This window comes from Leucoraja erinacea, unplaced genomic scaffold (assembly GCF_028641065.1).
Source record: "Leucoraja erinacea ecotype New England unplaced genomic scaffold, Leri_hhj_1 Leri_771S, whole genome shotgun sequence".
In the NCBI taxonomy this organism is placed as follows: domain Eukaryota; kingdom Metazoa; phylum Chordata; class Chondrichthyes; order Rajiformes; family Rajidae; genus Leucoraja; species Leucoraja erinaceus.
In genome coordinates this window covers 43767-61368 of record NW_026576698.1, presented here as the reverse complement: position 1 = coordinate 61368, position 17602 = coordinate 43767, and the positions used below count along the sequence as shown (strand labels likewise).

The window sequence follows — 17602 nt, the reverse complement described above, 5'->3', positions numbered from 1 at the left end:
CCCTCCCCTGGATCACGTCAGGCACATTAGGCAGCCACGGTGGTGTAGCGGTAGAGTCGCTGCCTTATAGTGCTTGCAGCGCCGGAGACCCGGGTTCAATCCCGACCACGGCTGCTGTCTGTACGGAGTTTGTACTTTCTCCCCGTGACCTGTGTGGGTTTTCTCCGAGATCTTCAGTTTTCTCCCACACTCCAAAAACGTACAGGTTTGTAGGTTAATTGCCTTGGTGAATGTGTAAATTGTCCCTAGTGTGTGTAGGATGGTGTTAGTGTGCGGGGATCGCTGGTCGGCACGGACCCGTTGGGCCGAAGAGCCTGTAACTCTAAACTAATCATCCTTCCTCAGATATGGTGCCAAACTTTGCTCACAATACTCCAAATGCGGCCTGACCAGCACCTTACAGCATTACATCCCTGTTTTTGTATTCTAGTCCTCTTGAAATAAATGCTAGCATTGCATTGGCCTTCCTTCCTATTGATTCGACTTGCAAATTAACTTTTTGGGAATCCTGCACCAGCACTCCTAAGTCCTTTTGCATCTCCGATTTCCAGATTCTCTCCCCATTTAGAAAATAGTCTACGCCTTTATTCCTACTACCAAAATGCATGACTCCACACTTTGTAACGCTATATTCCATCTACCGCCTCTGCCCACTCCCCAAACCTGTCCACGTCTTTCTGCAGAGACCCTGCTTTCTCTACACCACCTGCCCCTCCACCTATTTTCTAATTGAGCTGAGAGGGAACGATAGACCAGCCATGATTGTTTGGTTTAGTTTAGTTTAGAGATACAGCATGGAATCAGGCCCTTCGGCCCACATGGTCCATGCCGACCAGCGATGCCCGCACACTAACACTATCCTACACACACACCAGGGACAATTTACATTTACCAAGCCAAATAGTCTACATACCTGCACATCTTTGGAGTGTGGGAGGAAACATAGAAACATAGAAGATAGGTGCAGGAGGAGGCCATTCGGCCCTTCGAGCCAGCGCTGCCATTCATTGTGATCATGGCTGATCATCCCCTATCAAAACCCGTGCCTGCCTTCTCCCTATATCCATGACTCCACTAGCCCCTAGAGCTCTATCTAACTCTCCGGAAACCGAAGATGTCGGTGAAAACCCACGGGGAGAACGTACAGACTCCGTGGTCGGGATGGAACCCGGGTCTCCGGTGCTGCAAGCGCTGTACGGCAGTAACTCTACCGCTGTGCCACCGTGGCCGCCATGGAGGAAGCCCGATGGGCCGAATGGCCCAATTCTACTCCGACTCAACCTCTCCCCATAGCTCAGACCTTCTAATCCTGGCAACATCCTTGTAAACATTCTCTGGAGTGCCCAAGCCTGCGGGGGTGGACAATTGAGGACAAACCGCCCGCCCCCCCTCTCCCCTCCCACGGAGCAACGACGGGATGGTGACACAAGCTGCGATTGCGTTTGACAGCGGTGGTTCACCAAGCTTCCTAAATACACTCTCATGTTTCGATGCGATCCATTCCCCAATTAGCACGAGTGAATCTGCAGAGGTCCGTTCAGGTGGAAACTTGGCATTTACATTTGCTTCAGTGGACTCGGGGACCCTTGTGTGCTGAAGAGTGAACGGTGATGCAGGCCTCTGAGGCAGAGAGAGAGAGAGAGAGAGAGAGAGAGCCCAGCAAAGCTTTGGTTTACATCCTCTGTTGTAACTGAAGTGCCAACGAGGCTACTTTAGACAAGTGGCATCATCTGCCTTAGCACTGGAGCAGCTTACTGGCAGGCTTTGGCACAGTCCCCACCATCTGCCAGCGTGTTTGGCTTCAAAAAGTAACAAATGCGAATTTTGGAAGGTCATTGAATCCTCTACGGTGAACAGAGAACATCGGACACGACAGAGAGTCACAAAATGCTGGAATAACTCAGCGGGACAGGCAGCGTCTCTGGTCAGAAGAAGGGTCTCGACCCGAAACGTCACCCATTCCTTCTCTCCAGGGATGCTGCCTCACCCGCGGAGTTACCCCAGCGTTTCGTGTGGCAGGCAGTGGCGAGTGGAGTGCCACAAGGCTCGGTGTTGGGGCCGCAACTGTTTACCATGTATATTAATGATTTGGAAGAGGGAATTAGGGAATTTGTGAAATGCTCGTACCGTTGGGCTGGAGGCTGCCCGTGTGGAAGATGACGTGTTGTTCTTCCAGTTTGCCTGAGGCGTCACTCAGTCTGAAGAAGGATCTCCTTCTGCAGTTGTACAGAGCCCTAGTGAGACCACACCTGGAGTATTGTGTGCAGTTTTGGTCCCCTAATTTGAGCAGGAACATTCTTGCTATTAAGGAAGTGCAACGTAGGTTTTCAAAGTTAATTCCTGGGATGACGGGACTGTTATATGCTGAGAGAATGGAGCAGCTGGGCTTGTACACTCTGGAGTTTAGAAGGATGAGAGGGAATCTCATTGAAACACATAAGATTATTAAGGGCTTGGACACGCTAGAGGCAGGAAACATGTTCCTGATGTTGGGGGAGTCCAGAACCAGGGGCCACAGTTGAAGAATAAGGGGTAAGCCATTTAGAACGGAGACGAGGAAACACTTTTTCACACAGAGAGTGGTGATTCTGTGGAATTCTCTGCCTCAGAGGGCGGTGGAGGCCGGTTCTCTGGATGTTTTCAAGAGAGAGCTAGATAGGGCTTTTAAAAATAGCGGAGTCAGGGGATATGGGGAGAAGGCAGGAACGGGGTACTGATTGTGGATGATCAGCCATGATTATATTGAATGGCGGTGCTGGCTCGAAGGGCCGAATGGCCTACTCCTGCACCTGTTGTCTGTTGTCTATCTCGACCTGGAACATTGTCTGTTCATTCCCTCCACAGATGCTGCCTGACCCGCTGAGTTCCTCCAGCAGTTTTTATTTTTTTTTCCACTCCAGAAGTTGATTGAACTTTGTTCAATCAAATCTTGAGAGGAGAGTGTTTTATTGTCATATGGCCCGGATGAGACAATGAAATTCCTACTTGCTGCAGCACAACAGAATATATGAATATGTAAACATTGTATATAACGGGGGAAGAGCCAAAAAACAAGAAAAAGTTCAATAAAGGGGTCACAGTTTAAGGATAAGGGGGAAGTCTTTTAGGACCGAGATGAGGAAAACATTTTTCACACAGAGAGTGGTGAATCTCTGGAACTCTCTGCCACAGAGGTAGTTAAGGCCAGTTCATTGGCTATATTTAAGACGGAGTTAGATGTGGCCCTTGTGGCTAAAGGGACCAGGGGGTATGGAGAGAAGGCAGGTACAGGATACTGAGTTGGGTGATCAGCCATGATCACATTGAATGGCGGTGCAGGCTCGAAGGGCCGAATGGCCTACTCCTGCACCTATTTTCTATGTTTCTGTTTCTATAAATATCAAATATAGTGCAATAATAATATAGTCTTTTGCAGTTCAGAGCTCAGAGTTTATTCGTTGTTGTGTTTAATAGCCTGGTGGCTGTGGGGAAGAAGCTGTTCCTGAACCTGGACGTTACAGTTTTCAGGCTCCTGTACCTTCTTCCTGATGACAACGGTGAATTGAGTGTGTGCAATCAGGTCCAAGATAAATATTACGATTCAGGATGTGGAAAGTATTCAAACAAGCGGTGGCGCAGTGGTAGAGGTGCCGCCTCACAGCGCCAGAGCCCCGGCTTCCATCTTGTCTACGGGCAGAGTTTGTACGTCCTGCCCGTCAGCTTTTCACCGGGTGCTCCACTTTCCTCCCACACTCCAAAGACGTGCAGGTTTGTAGGTTAATTGGCTTTGGTAAAAATTGTAAATGGTCCCCAGTGTGTGTAGGATAGTGTTAATGTGCGGGGGGTCGCTGGTCGGTATGGAGTCGGTGGGCCGAAGGGCTTAGTTCTGCGCTGTATCTCTAAACTAAACTAAACGAAACTATTTACCTTCATATGTTAACACTGCCAAGGACATCTGACATTTCTAACAGGAAGGGGTGTTCACAGCTGTGGTACAAAGAGATGTATTGTGGAAATTGGTGATAAAATTAGAAGTGTACATGTAAGACACTTAATTCCATCAAGAGACATACCAGGGAATATTGATGGGGTGGGCGACTGTGAGTGCTTCCCAGAAGTTGATTCAGAGAAGACTGCGGAAGAGATGACATAAGATTCTAATGAACTGAGTCACCAAATGACAGCTTTTCCCAGTCAAAGCGTTGTTGCAACGCCAACGCAGGTTCTTGCTGGAAGATCAAAGTGACTGTGAAAGAGTTAGATCCGCATAAAATGTGAATGCCGTGTACAGACGTCTGTATTTTAAGAAGGTAGTCTAGGGCATCGGCTAATGTATGACACATCCTTAAGAATGCACACATGCCACAGTTTAAGAATAAGGAGCAAGCCATTTAGAACGGAGACGAGGAAACACTTTTTCACACAGAGAGTGGTGAGCCTGTGGAATTCTCTGCCTCAGAGGGCGGTGGAGGCAGGTTCTCTGGATGCTTTCAAGAGAGAGCTAGATAGAGCTCTTAAAGATAGCGGAGTCAGGAGATATGGGGAGAAGGCAGGAACTGATTGTGGATGATCGGCCATGATCACATTGAATGGCGGTGCTGGCTTGAAGGGCCGAATGGCCTACGCCTGCACCTATTGTCTATTGGCTATTGTCTATTGTCTATGCCATGGTGATCACGGTGGCACAGCAGTAGAGTTGCTGCCTTACAGCAAAATGCAGTGCCAGAGACCCGGGATCAATCCCCACTACGGGTGCTGTCTGTACGGAGTTTGTACGTTCTCCCCGTGATCTTCGTGGCTTTTCTCTGAGATCTTGGGTTTCCTCCCACACTCCAAAGACGTACAGGTTTGTAGGTTAATTGGCTTGTTTAATTGGCTCGATAAATGTAAAAATGTAAAAATTGTCCAGTATAAAATTGTCCAGTGCTGAACCAGGGGCCACAGAACAGAGACGAGGAAACACTTTTTCACACAGAGTGTGGTGAGTCAGTGGAATTCTCTGCCTCAGAGGGCGGTGGAGGCCGGTTCTCTGGATACATTCAAGAGAGAGCTAGATAAGTTCGGAAAAATAGCGGAGTCAGGGGATATGGGGAGAAGGCAGGAACGGGGTACTGATTGGGGATGATCAGCCATGATCATATTGAATGGTGGTGCTGGCTCAAAGGGCTGAATGGCCTACTCCTGCACCTATTGTCTATTGTCTATTGACTATATCCCACCACTGGTCGCATCTTGCCACCTCCACCCCTAAGGGTCAGGAACATTACCTATCCATGTTCTCCACAGATGCTGCTTGACCCTCTGAGTTACTCCAGCACTTTGTGTCTTTTTTTTGTAAACCAGCCTACTCCTGCACCTATTATCTATTGTCTATTGTCTATTGTCTATTGCCCCTTTGAGCCAGCACCGCCTTTGAATATGATCATGGCTGATCGTACAAAATCAGTACCCCGTTAGATCATGTCCAGAGTATTGGATGAGGTAAAACTCAACTAATGGTCAGGAACCACAGCCTTTTTCAGCCCATAATTATCCCGCGACTAGATGCAGGATAAGAAAAAGCATAGAAGGCCTACAGGTGAGTCATTAAGACCAAATGTCTTTGGTCTATCGATGTAGAATGTCTGATTCTGCTCACTGCTAATGCCTCCAAAATTAATTAGATAGCAGCATTACAATTGTAAGCCCTATTAAGACGATACGTCTAATAGCAACTCAAGACACTGTAGGTTATGATTTACTGGTGTATCATTTTGGATTATGCTATGTAAGTAGTGAATTGTAATTAAGCTGAGGGAAGTTACAAATTGCACGAGGCATTTCTGAATCCCGTCACAGCCGTTTCCATAGCTGGAATGAATGAATTCAGTGCTTCAAATAAAACGGCAATGTTTCCTCTGGGATGTCTCAGCGAGAGGCTCTGCATGGATATTAATATTGCTATCACAAAGAATCTATAATGGGCCATAAGGAACTGCAGATGTTGGAATCTTGAATGAAACACAAGGTGCTGGAGTAACTCAGTGGGTCAGGCAGCATCTTTGGAGGGAATGTACAGGCAATATTTCAGGTCAGGACTTCTCTTCAGAGTCCAGTTCAGTTCAGTTTAGCTTATAGTCACATAGAAACAGAAAATAGGTGCAGGAGTAAGCCATTCGGCCCTTCGAGCCTGCACCGCCATTCAATATGATCATGGCTGATCATCCAACTCAGTATCCTGTACCTGCCTTCTCTCCATATCCCCTGATCCCTTTAGCCACAAGGGCCACTCCCTCTTAAATATAGCCAATGAACTGACCTCAACTACCTTCTGTGGCAGAGAATTCCACAGATTCACTACTCTCTGTGTGAAAAATGTTTTTCTCATCTCGGTCCTAAAAGATTTCCCCCTTATCCTTAAACTGTGGCCCCTTGTTCTGGACTTCCCCAACATTGGGAACAATCTTCCTGCATCTAGCCTGTCCAACCCTTTAAGAATTTTGTAAGTTTCTATAAGATCCCCCCTCAATCTTCTAAATTCTAGCGAGTACAAGCCGAGTCTATCCCGTCTTTCTTCATATGAAAGTCCTGACATCCCAGGAATCAGTCTGGTGAACCTTCTCTGTACTACCTCTATGGCAATAATGTCCTTCCTCAGATTAGGAGACCAAAACTGTATGCAATCATGTATCAAGATGCAGTAAGAGGCTGGTTCGTAGGTTCATATGTGATAGGAGCAGAATTAGGCCATTCGGCCCATCAAATTTACTCTGCTATTCAATCATGACTGATCTATCTTTCCCTCTCAACGCCATTCTCCTACCTTCTTCATTATAACCCCCATATTAATCGAGAATTTGTCAATCTCCTCCTTAAAAATATGCATTGACTTGGCCTCTACAGCCTTCAGTGGCAATGAATTCCACAGGTTCACCACCCCTCTGATCATCCTAACACTAGCTCTACTCCACACATTTGGGACAATTTGCATAAGGCAATTAACCTACAAACCTGTGATGTAACCTGGAATGTGGGAGGAAACCAGAGCACCTGGAGAAAACCCACAAGATCACAGGGAGAAGGTACAAACTCCGTACCGACAGTACCCATAGTTAGGATCAATTCCTGGTCCGTGGCACTGTGAGACAGCAACTTTACCGCTGCACCACTGTGCCGTCTCTCAACAAAAGATGCAGTGTTGTTGTCAGTTTTTGTCTACTTTGCACAATGGTGTTAAAATATTAGAATATAATTGAGTTATGGGCCTGTCCCACTTAGGTGATTTTTTTAGGCGACTACGTGAAGAACCCGTCCAGCACGCAGGCGTGGCATACTTCAAAGCAGCGGTGTGGAATCACAGATAGACACAGTTATTGAAGTAAACATAGTAAAGATAAGGAGACATCAGTTATCAGTTTGACCCATATTATTGAGGGTGGGAGCGGAGGGCACGTAATCCCTCATCGTAACTCCTCATAAAATACAGATCAAACTTCAAACTGGTAAGTTCTTGTTTAATCTTATTATTTTACTTCGGAGTCACGTGAGTGATTCCGTGAAGATTTCAAAGCTCTGTGATTTCAAACCGTGTAACAGGTATTACTTCACGCACTGCCGAAGTCTTTGAGGGAGGAAGTGTGTTATCGTAATCAACCAATGAATCTGTTTGTAGAAAAACACAATGGTATTTTTTAACAATAACAACAAAGAAATTAAATTATTCCCTGGGCTTAAATTAAATATTTGCAGTCTGTAAAATCTTTCCTGCAAATAAAACAGGTTTTGCCAATGGCTTATTATAACATTTCTGAACAGTCTTTCCCCCCCACCATCCTGCTGTAGCCAGGATGTGGTTTATAGGCACGTCCATTCTTTTAGCCGTCGACATGGATGCTGCCCTGGTGGAATGAACTTTGTACATGTTAGTTTTATCCCAGCAGCTTTTAGCACCTGCTTGAGCTATCTCGAAATGTCTCGTCACCCGACCATAAGGTTTTTTATGACTGACCCACAAGGCTTTTCATCTCCCTCGAATATTTTGGTTGTGTCTATGTAGGATAATAGGGTCATGGCACATAAACCGTGTTTCTGGCGGGTAAGCCCGGAATTCCACGACTGGATTAGGTGTTCCTGGTCTGCTCTGTTTGATCATTCCCTGGATAATGACAGAGATCTGGTCTGGAGCTGTGAGCATGGTGTCCAGTCGCAATAGGTGTAGTGACTGGACCCTCTGTGCAGATACAAGTGCCATCAACGTGAGTGTTTTGAGCATAGGTGGTTTCAGGTTGAGGGATCTGGCTGGTGGGCATCCCCTGAGGTATGTCAGGACCACACTGACATCCCATATATGGGTGTACCTTGGTCTAGGGGTTAGAGTTGTAAATACCCTTCATTTGTTTGACCACCAGCTTGTGGGACCCCATGGCCTGTTGTCCTGGAGCTGGTTTTAAATAGACAGGCAGGGCACTTCTAGCTGTGTTGATGGCTCTGTAGCTGAGTCCTTCATCGTGGTGAAGGTTCGCCAGGAATTCCAGTACGTTGGTAACTGTAGCGGTTGAGTAGGTGGTCCCTGTATCCAAGCAGTACTTCTCCCATTTTTTGATGCTGGACAAGTGCTGTTTTTTAGTGGATGTTCGGAGGGATGCTGACATGGTGTCGATGGTTTGTTATGATAATCCCAGTCCCAGAAGTGGTTTGTGCAGCATCTGCAACCCAGGAGTTTGATTTTCTCATGGCACGGGTGGCTTGTGCCCAACACTGGGTGTTAATAACTTTGGGTCACTGGGGAATACCATCGGAGTTTCAACAACCATGTCATGGAGTATTTGGGAACCATGGCTGTGTAGGCCAGTCGGGTACTATCAAAATACCTGAAGCAGAGTCCATTTGTAATGTGCGTAGCCCCCGACTGATGAGGCAGAAGGGAGGAAATGCATAGAAGAAACATTTTCCCCAATCCAGCGCGAACACATCTACAGCTGCTGCCTCAGGGTCTGGTTCCCAAGCGACATACATAGGTACCTGGTGATTTAGCCTAGATGCAAATAAATCGATATCTGGCGTGCCATATTGCTTGATAACTTTTGTGAAAAATATATATTTTTGGGGTTTTAACATCCATTCGATGTTGTCATTAAATTTACGTGATCTGGTGTCTGCCACTGTATTTAGCTTACCTGGTAGGTAAGTTACTGATAGCCAAATATGTCTTTGGACACACCATTGCCAAATTGTATTGACCAACTTGTCGCATGATACCGATTTTATGCCGCCCATATGGTTAATGTAGGCCACCACCGTAGTATTATCTATTTATAACCGTACATGCAAGTGATGCATATTGATGCATATGCTTTTAAACCATAAAAAGTCACCCAAACATCTCTAGATAATTAATGCCCAGTGTAAGTGGTAACGATGATTCTGGGTTAGTCCATTTACTACTTGTGCTGGATATAGAGTTAGGTGCTCCCCAGTCTTGAGCACTGGCATCTGTTTGGATAAACAGATCTGTTATTGATGATAATAGGCTGAAACTATGTCAAATGTTTTTTGCCCACCACTGTAGTTCTGATATTACTTCAGTGGGTAACTTCATGAAATGATCATATTGACCTGTATGTCGTTTTTGGTACAATGGTCTGAATTCTGTAGCTGGAAATGCTGCTACCATTATCCCAATTACTCTGTTACTTGTCGAGTAGTTGGTAGTTTGTTGACCATTAAATTGTTGTACGATTGTGCCAATTCAACTATGTTGTCTCTTGGCAACGTTACAGTCATGTAGACTGAATTAATTGTGAAGCCCAAGTGGTTCATGATAGAGGATGGCTTCAACTTAGATTTATCTGGATGTAAGACAACCCCAGGGTTTCGAATAACTGTTTGGTAGCTTAACAGCTAACATAGTCAAATTCATGGTCTTGCATACCATTTAGGATATCATCAAGATATGCCATGACAATATGTTTTTGTCTTCTGAATATTGCCAGAGCTGGTGTTAGTGTGGTGACTCTCTTGGGCTGATGTGAGCCCATTGGGTAACGCTTTAAACTGCCCCATCCAGGTAAATTTCAGGTATCTGCGATGATCCTTGTGAATGGTACTAAATGGTAAACATCTTTAAGCCACTGAGCTCCAGCGAGTGCACCCCAGGAGGGGCGCTCTCGCAGAGAGGGGGGTCAGGCACTCCCTCCACAGTGCCTTGTGCACTGTCCATTGCTTCCTCCTTTCCAGAGGATAGCTTTGGTGACCAGGACTGGGCTGGTCAAGAACAGGGGCAATGGCTGAAGATCCCGGGAGTATGCAAGGGGTGCAGGAACAGGAAGAGCTGCTAGGTGCGGTGGACAGCTACGTGGAAACCCCACGTGCAGGAGGCCGTTAAAAGCCTGACGAAAGCCATCACATCGTTTTTTCCTCGTTCCATGAACAAATACGGAGATGACCACAACCTTCGTAAACAAGTCATAAGACCCCAGCCACTGAGCCAGACCCCCTGGTGGTAGAGGTTATGATGTCCTATGGTCTTACGGTGTTATTCACAGATGTGTGTGGAAATCCTTTCAATTCCTGCATGAATCACTGAGTCTACACATTGCAGTGGGCTGCACGGTGGCGCAGCGGTAGAGTTGCTGCCTCACAGCACCAGAGACCCAGGTTCAATCCTGACCACGGGTGCTGTCTGTACGGAGTTTGTTCGTTCTCCCTGTGACTGGGTTTTTCTCCAGGTGTTCCGGTTTCCTCCCATCCTCCAAAGATGTACAGGTTGTATCCTCAATAAGGATTGTATCATAATTGTATAATAGTTTATTATGGATATATGTTTGTATTGTATTTATGGTGGTGGGTTCTGGCTTGTTTTATTGTAGTGTAAATATTATTTTTTAATAATTGTATAAATTTTTTGGTTTAAAAAAAAAAAAAAAAAGATGTACAGGTTTGCAGGTTGAATGTCCCTAGTGTGTAAGATAGTGCTAGTGTACGGGGTTATCGTTGGTCGGTGCAGGATCAGTGGGCTGAAGGGCCTGTTTCCACGCTGTACCTCTAGAGTCTATAGTACAGTAACAAGCTTCCCTCTGACCTAATGTCTCCCTTTTCTCTTCAGTTCTTGCAGGATACGCTGGATGCTCTGTTCAGTATCATGATGGAATTTTCGGACAGCAACACATACGACAAGCTGGTGTTTGATGCCCTGGTAAGACCCCAGCGTCCCTTCTTCTTTGCCTGTCTGCGTTTTCCGTCACGGTGGCGCAGCGGTAGAGTTGCTGCCTTACAGGGCTTACAGCGGCATAGATCCGGGTCCGATCCCGACTACGGGTGCCGTCTGTACAGAGTCTGTACGTCTTCCCCGTGAACTGCGTGGGTTTTCTCCGAGATCTTCGCTTCACTCCAATTTTGTAGGTTAATGGGCTCCGATAAAAATTGTAAATTGTCCCTAGCGTGTGTTGGATGCTGTTAGCGTGCGGGGTTCGCTGGTCGGTCCGGACCCGGTGGGCCGAAGGGCCTGTTTCTGCGCTGTATCTCTGAAGTAAACTAAACTAATTTAGTTTAGACTTTGAGAAGAGAGGGGATCTCATTGAAACATATAAGATTGTTAAGGGTTAGGACACACTAGAGGCAGGAAAGTACACAAAAATGCTGGAGAAACTCAGCGGGTGCAGCAGCATCTATGGAGCGAAGGAGATAGGCAACGTTTCGGGCCGAAACCCTTCTTCAGACTGAACTATGTGGGTTTTCTCCGAGATCTTTGGTTCACTCCAATTAAAGGCAGGAAACATGTTCCCGATGTTGGGGGAGTCCAGAACCAGGGGCAACAGTTTAAGAATAAGGAGTAAGCCATTTAGAACGGAGACGAGGAAATACTTTTTCTCACAGAGAGTGGTGGGTCTGTGGAATTCTCTGCCTCAGAGGGAGGTGGAGGCAGGTTCTCTGGATGCTTTCAAGAGAGATCTAGATAGGGCTGTTAAAAATAGCGGAGTCAGGGGATATGGGGAGAAGGCAGGAACGGGGCACTGATTGTGGATGATCAGCCATGATCACATTGAATGGCGGTGCTGGCTCGAAGGGCCAAACGGCCTACTCTTGCACCTATTGTCTATTGTCTATTGTTTAACGGAGACTTTGAGAGGTGACCAGAGACCACTAGGCTAGTTCATCCTTGCTTTTGCTGATGGTTTTTGCCCAAAGGGCACAGAATTTTAAGTGCAAATTACGTTCTATGTTATGTGGATTTTCGTGTGGATGCAGTCAGAAGATAGGCCCTGAACTGAAACGTCACCTATCCATTTTCTCCAAAGATGCTGCCTTACTGCTGAGTTACTCCAGCTTTTTGTGTCGATTTTTACAGAAATGAACGATCTTGCTTCTCGGATAAATTAAACGTACACAAAATGCATTTGGAATAGAATTCTGCGTCACTTTTGGAACGAACGGATTGCCATAAAAATCCCTCTAATTTACTAACGTACCTTCAGGGAAGTCATGACCTGTCCTTGTTCCCTTAGTCACTCGAGAACGCTCTGAGATGAGAATTTAAGGTGAGGGGGGAATGGTTTAATAGGAACATGAGGGGTAACCTTTTCACACAAAGGTGTATGGAATGAGCTGCCAGAGGAGGTGGTTGAGGCTGGGACTATTGCAAGGTTTAAGAAACATTTGGACAGGTACATGCACCCTCAACAGCAAGAATGTCCTTCCTCAAATTAGAGGACCAAAACTGTACACAATACTCCAGGTGTGGTCTCACCTTGGCCATGTACCACTGCAGAAGGACCTCTTTGTTCCTATACTCGACTCCTCTTGTTATGAAGGCCAACATGCCATTCGCTTTCTTCACTGCCTGCTGTAGATGAAGGATAAAGATGCACATTGTCTGAAGGGCCTGATTCCAAGCTGTATCACTCTTTGACTCTATTTAGACTCAATAGCCATGACTCATTGGTGAATGATGGAAGAATAAGGAGAAATGTTGGTGGTGTGGGAGATGTGTTGGGTATCTTTGATGGGAGATGCAGTCTTCTTGAGGCAGCTTCTCATGTAGATAGTTTGGATCGAGTGAAGGGCTCTGCCTGTGATAGACCGGGCTAAGTCATAAAACAGTGGATATCTTTAAGGCAGAGAAAGACAAATTCTTGATTAGAACGTGTGCCAAGGGTTATGGGGAGAAGGCAGGAAAATGGGATTAAGAGGCGATATACAATAGGTGCAGGAGTAGGCCATTCGGCCCTTCGAGCCAGCACCGCCATTCAATGTAATCATGGTTGATCATCCCCAATCAGTACCCCGTTCCTGCCTTCTCCCCATATCCCCTGACTTCACTATCTTTAAGAGCCCTATCTAGCTCTCTCTTGAAAGTATCCAGAGAACCTGCCTCCACCACCCTCAGAGGCAGAGAATTCCACAGATTCACCACTCTCTGTGAGAAAAAGTGTTTCCTCGTCTCCGTTCTAAATGGCTTACTCCTTATTCTTAAACTGAAGACCCTGGTTCTGGACTCCCCCAGCATCGGGAACATGTTTCCTGCCTGTAGCATGTCCAAACCCTTAATAATCTTATATGTTTCAATAGGACTCCCTCTCATCCCTCTAAATTCCAGTATACAAGCCCAGCCGCTCTATTGTCTCAGCATATGACAGTCCCGCCATCCCGGGAATTAACCTTGTAAACCGGAGAATTCCACAGATTCACCACTCCCTGTGTGAAAAAATGTTTCCTCATCTCCATTCTAAATGGCTTACCCCTTATTCTTAAACTGTGGCCCCTGGTTCTGGACTCCCCCAACATTGGGAACATGTTTCCTGCCTCTGGCGAGTCCAATCCCTTAATAATCTTATATGTTTCAATAAGATGCCCTCTCATCCTTCTAAACTCCAGTGTACAAGCCCAGCTGTTCCATTCTCTCAGCATATGACATGAATGCATGGTGAAGTAGACTCAGGGCTAAATGGCCTATTTGTCCTATTATAACATGTAAACATAAAAGAATGACATAGACCTCCAGTTATAGAGTGGGCATACTTTGAAGAGACTTTGCATTGGACCAGTAAAATGGAGACACAAGTTACTTAGTTTAGTTTATTGTTGGCTGTGCCGAGGTACAGTGAAAAACCTTTGTTCATAAGTTCAGAAGGGATAAGAGCAGAATGAGTCCATTTGGCCCATCAAGTCTACTCCACCATTCAATCATGCTTGATCTGTCTTCTCCCCTGATACCTGTTGCATACGATCCAGTAAGCTGATAGACTATACATGATTACATTGGAGATGTCCACCATGCACATACACAGGATAAACAGAATAACAATTAGTGCAAGATAAAGTCCAGTAAAGTCCGATCGAAGATAGTCCAAGGGTCTCCAATGAGGTAGATTGTAGCTCAGGACCACTCTCTAGTTGGTGGTAGGATGGTTCAGTTGCCTGATAACAGCGTGGAAGAAACTGCCCCTGAATCTGGAGGTGTGCGTTTTCACACTTCTGTACCTCTTGCCCGATGGGAGAGGGGAGAAGAGGGAGTGGCCGGGGTGAGACTGGTCCTTGATGATGCTGCTGGCCTTGCCGAGGCTGCGTGAGGTGTAGGTGGAGTTGATGGAGGAAGGGAGGTTGGTTTGTGTGATGGTCTGGGCAGCATCCTAGATGTGATAGCAGTGAATGATGGTTGTGGGAATATGGATGGGTGATTGATGCCCCTGTTGGAGGTATTGCCTCCCGACATGTTTTCGATGGTGGGCTGGGGGGGTCAGTGATGAACCGGGCTGAGTTCACAACTCTGTGTCTGCCTCCTGTATTGCTGTGTGTTGGAACAGCGATGGCGGTGGGGCGCTGCGTGGCCCATGGATGAGATGGCATACCTAATTGGTCTCCTAACTGGCCAGCCGGGCCTGTGGACATTAATACCGTGAAGCCCGGGATAGCGGGACTGTCATATGTTGAGAGAATGGAGCAGCTGGGCTTGTACACTCTGAAGTTTAGAAGGATGAGAGGGCATCTCATTGAAACATATAAGATTGTTAAGGTGCTTGGACACGCTGGAGACAGGAAACATGTTCCCAATGTTGGGGGAGTCCAGAGCCAGGGGCCACAGTTTAAGAATAAGTCGTAAGCCATTTAGAACGGAGATGAGGAAACACTTTTTCTCACAGAGAGTGGTGAGTCCTACTCCTGCACCTATTGTCTATTGTCTATCGTGTATTGAGATGGCATACCTAATCGGTCTCCTAATTGACCAGCGGGGCCTGTGGACATTAACACCATGAAGCCACAGTCTCTGGTAAAAAGAGGCCGACTCGGGAGCTCCATGCCACGGAGTGTTCCGATCCATCCCGATGCCGGAGTTTCCATCATCCCGACGCGATGGCTTGAACAGCGGACCGTCTGTCGGCAGCGGTGAACTGCGGAGGGTTCAAAGGCCCCGAACCGTGACGGGGAACAAAGGAGGAAGATAATTGAACTTTATTACCTTATTACCTTTATTACTGTGGTGGATGTTTATGTTAAATTTTATTTTATGTGGCTGTGTGTGTTGTTGCATTTCACTTAGTATGGCTTTACGCTAACTCAAATTTCACTGTATTAATTGGTTAAGTGACAATAAACGCGAACTTGAACTCGAAATCAAACTCCTTTTCATAGAGTCAAAGAGTGATACAGTGTGGAAACAGGCCCTTCAGCCCAACCCGCCCACACTGGCCAACATGCCCCAGCGACACTAGTCGCCCCTGCCTGCATTTGGTCCATATCCCTCCAAAACGTTGGGATAGTGCCAGCCTCAACTACCTCCTCTGGCAACTCATTCCATGAACCCACCACCCCTTTGTGAGAAAAAGCCACCCCTCAGATTCCTATTAAATCTTTTCCCCTTCACTTCAAACCTGTGGATGTTACAGCTTCTGTGTCGTCCACTCCATGAGGAGCTGCGATTGGAAATGGTAAATGCTCGGAGATGGGTTAGTTCAGATAAAATGACATTGCTTCAGAAAGAGATTGGAAGTCGAACGACAAAATAACAGTCCAGTCATTTTCAATTGAGCTTCACTTTTCAAAACTGGTTCAAGTGGAAGGGGGTTGGAATGAGTGAAACCTTATGGATTTGTCACAGTGTGGGAAGGAACTGGAGATGCTGAAGATAGACACTTTACAGGTCGACTCGGAATGTCACCCATCCCTTCTCTCCAGTGACGATGCTGCCTGTCCGCCTGAGTTAAGGGACTGTCCCACGAACATGCGACTGCATGCGGCGAGCCCGACCTAGCGTGGTCGCTTGAGCCGTACGGCCTCGCGGGGCCGGTCCCACTTCGATCGCCGGAGCCGTATGGAGTTGTGCGGAGCTGGTCCCGACATCGCACGGGGCTCCGAAAAACTGACACTGTCCAAAAATTCCGCGCGGCAACAGCCTGCCGGCCCGCAGCCGCATTGACGCCGTACTCACCGCCTCGACGGGCGTGCGCAGCGTCTTGACGCCGTTCATCGTGCGTGAACTTCCCGCGGACTTCACTCAAACTTCACATAAACTCGTACGGGATCGCTCGACCTCCGCATGGCCCCCGCTTCCAGTTTGGTCGCGCTTGCCGCATGCAGTCGCATGCTGGTGGGACAGGCCCTTTACTCCAGCATTTTGTGTCTGTCTTCGGATTTGTCAAAGAATTGTATGGAGCAGGACACATCTTTAAGGTAGGGTTTAACCCGATGGAGGGTCGTTCAGGTCTTCACATGGTAACCATGGCTAAGCTTCAACAAAAAGACACAAAATACTGGACTAACTCAGTGTTTAAGAAGGAACTGCAGATAATGGAAAAATCGAAGGTAGACAAAAATGCTGGAGAAACTCAGTGGGTGAGGCAGCATCTATGGAGAGCAGGAATAGGAGACGTTTCGGGTCGAGACCCTTCTTCAGACTGATGTGGGGTTGTGGGGGGGGGGGGGGGGGAAACGGGAAGAAGAAAGGGTTCTTAGCGGGTCAGGTAACATCTCTGGAGAACATGGAGAAGTGACGTTTCGAGTTGGAATCCTTCTTCAGACATGTTCTCCAGCGATGCTGCCTGACATGCTGAGTTACTCCAGTACTTTGTGTGTTTTTTTTTGTAAACCAGCATCTGTCGTTCGTTGTTTCTCTCTGAATCTGAATAAAAGGACATCACTTCTGTACCTCTAGCCTGATGGGAGAGGGGAGAAGAGGGAGTGACCAGGGTGAGACTGGTCCTTGATGATGCTGTTGGCCTTGCCGAGGCAGCGTGAGGTGTAGATGGAGTCAATGGAAGGGAGGTTGGTTGGTTTGTGTGATGGTCTGGGCTGCGTCCACAATTCTATGCAATTTCTTGCGGTCTTGGATGGAGGTGTTTGCAAACCGTGCTGTGATGCATCCCGATAAAACGCTTTCTACGGTGCATCTGTAGAAGTTGGTGAGAGTTGTTGGGGACATGCTGAACTTCCTAAGCAACTCCAATTTTGTGAGGAAGTTCCTTGGATGGACTGGAGCTTCCTTATTCGTGAAACCCCTCAATCATTGCCATCGGAGTATCTTTCAATCCAACCAAACAAAGTTATTATTTTATCCTTATTTTTGTCACGTACCAAGATACAGTGAAGATTTGTGCTTTGCATGCTATCCAGGCAAATTATACTATGGGTGAGTACACCAGGTAATGTTAAG

General features: G+C 46.8%; 1 protein-coding gene across 1 annotated transcript in view; it reads left to right on the top strand.

Annotated features, from left to right (window-relative positions):
• LOC129694713 (dedicator of cytokinesis protein 2-like) overlaps nt 1–17602 on the top strand; it is a 66661-nt gene that overhangs the window by 10835 nt on the left and 38224 nt on the right. The window contains exon 4 of the mRNA XM_055631467.1: nt 11063–11152. Within this exon, the coding sequence (XP_055487442.1) occupies nt 11063–11152 (90 nt within the window). The remainder of the gene's footprint in view (nt 1–11062; nt 11153–17602) is intronic.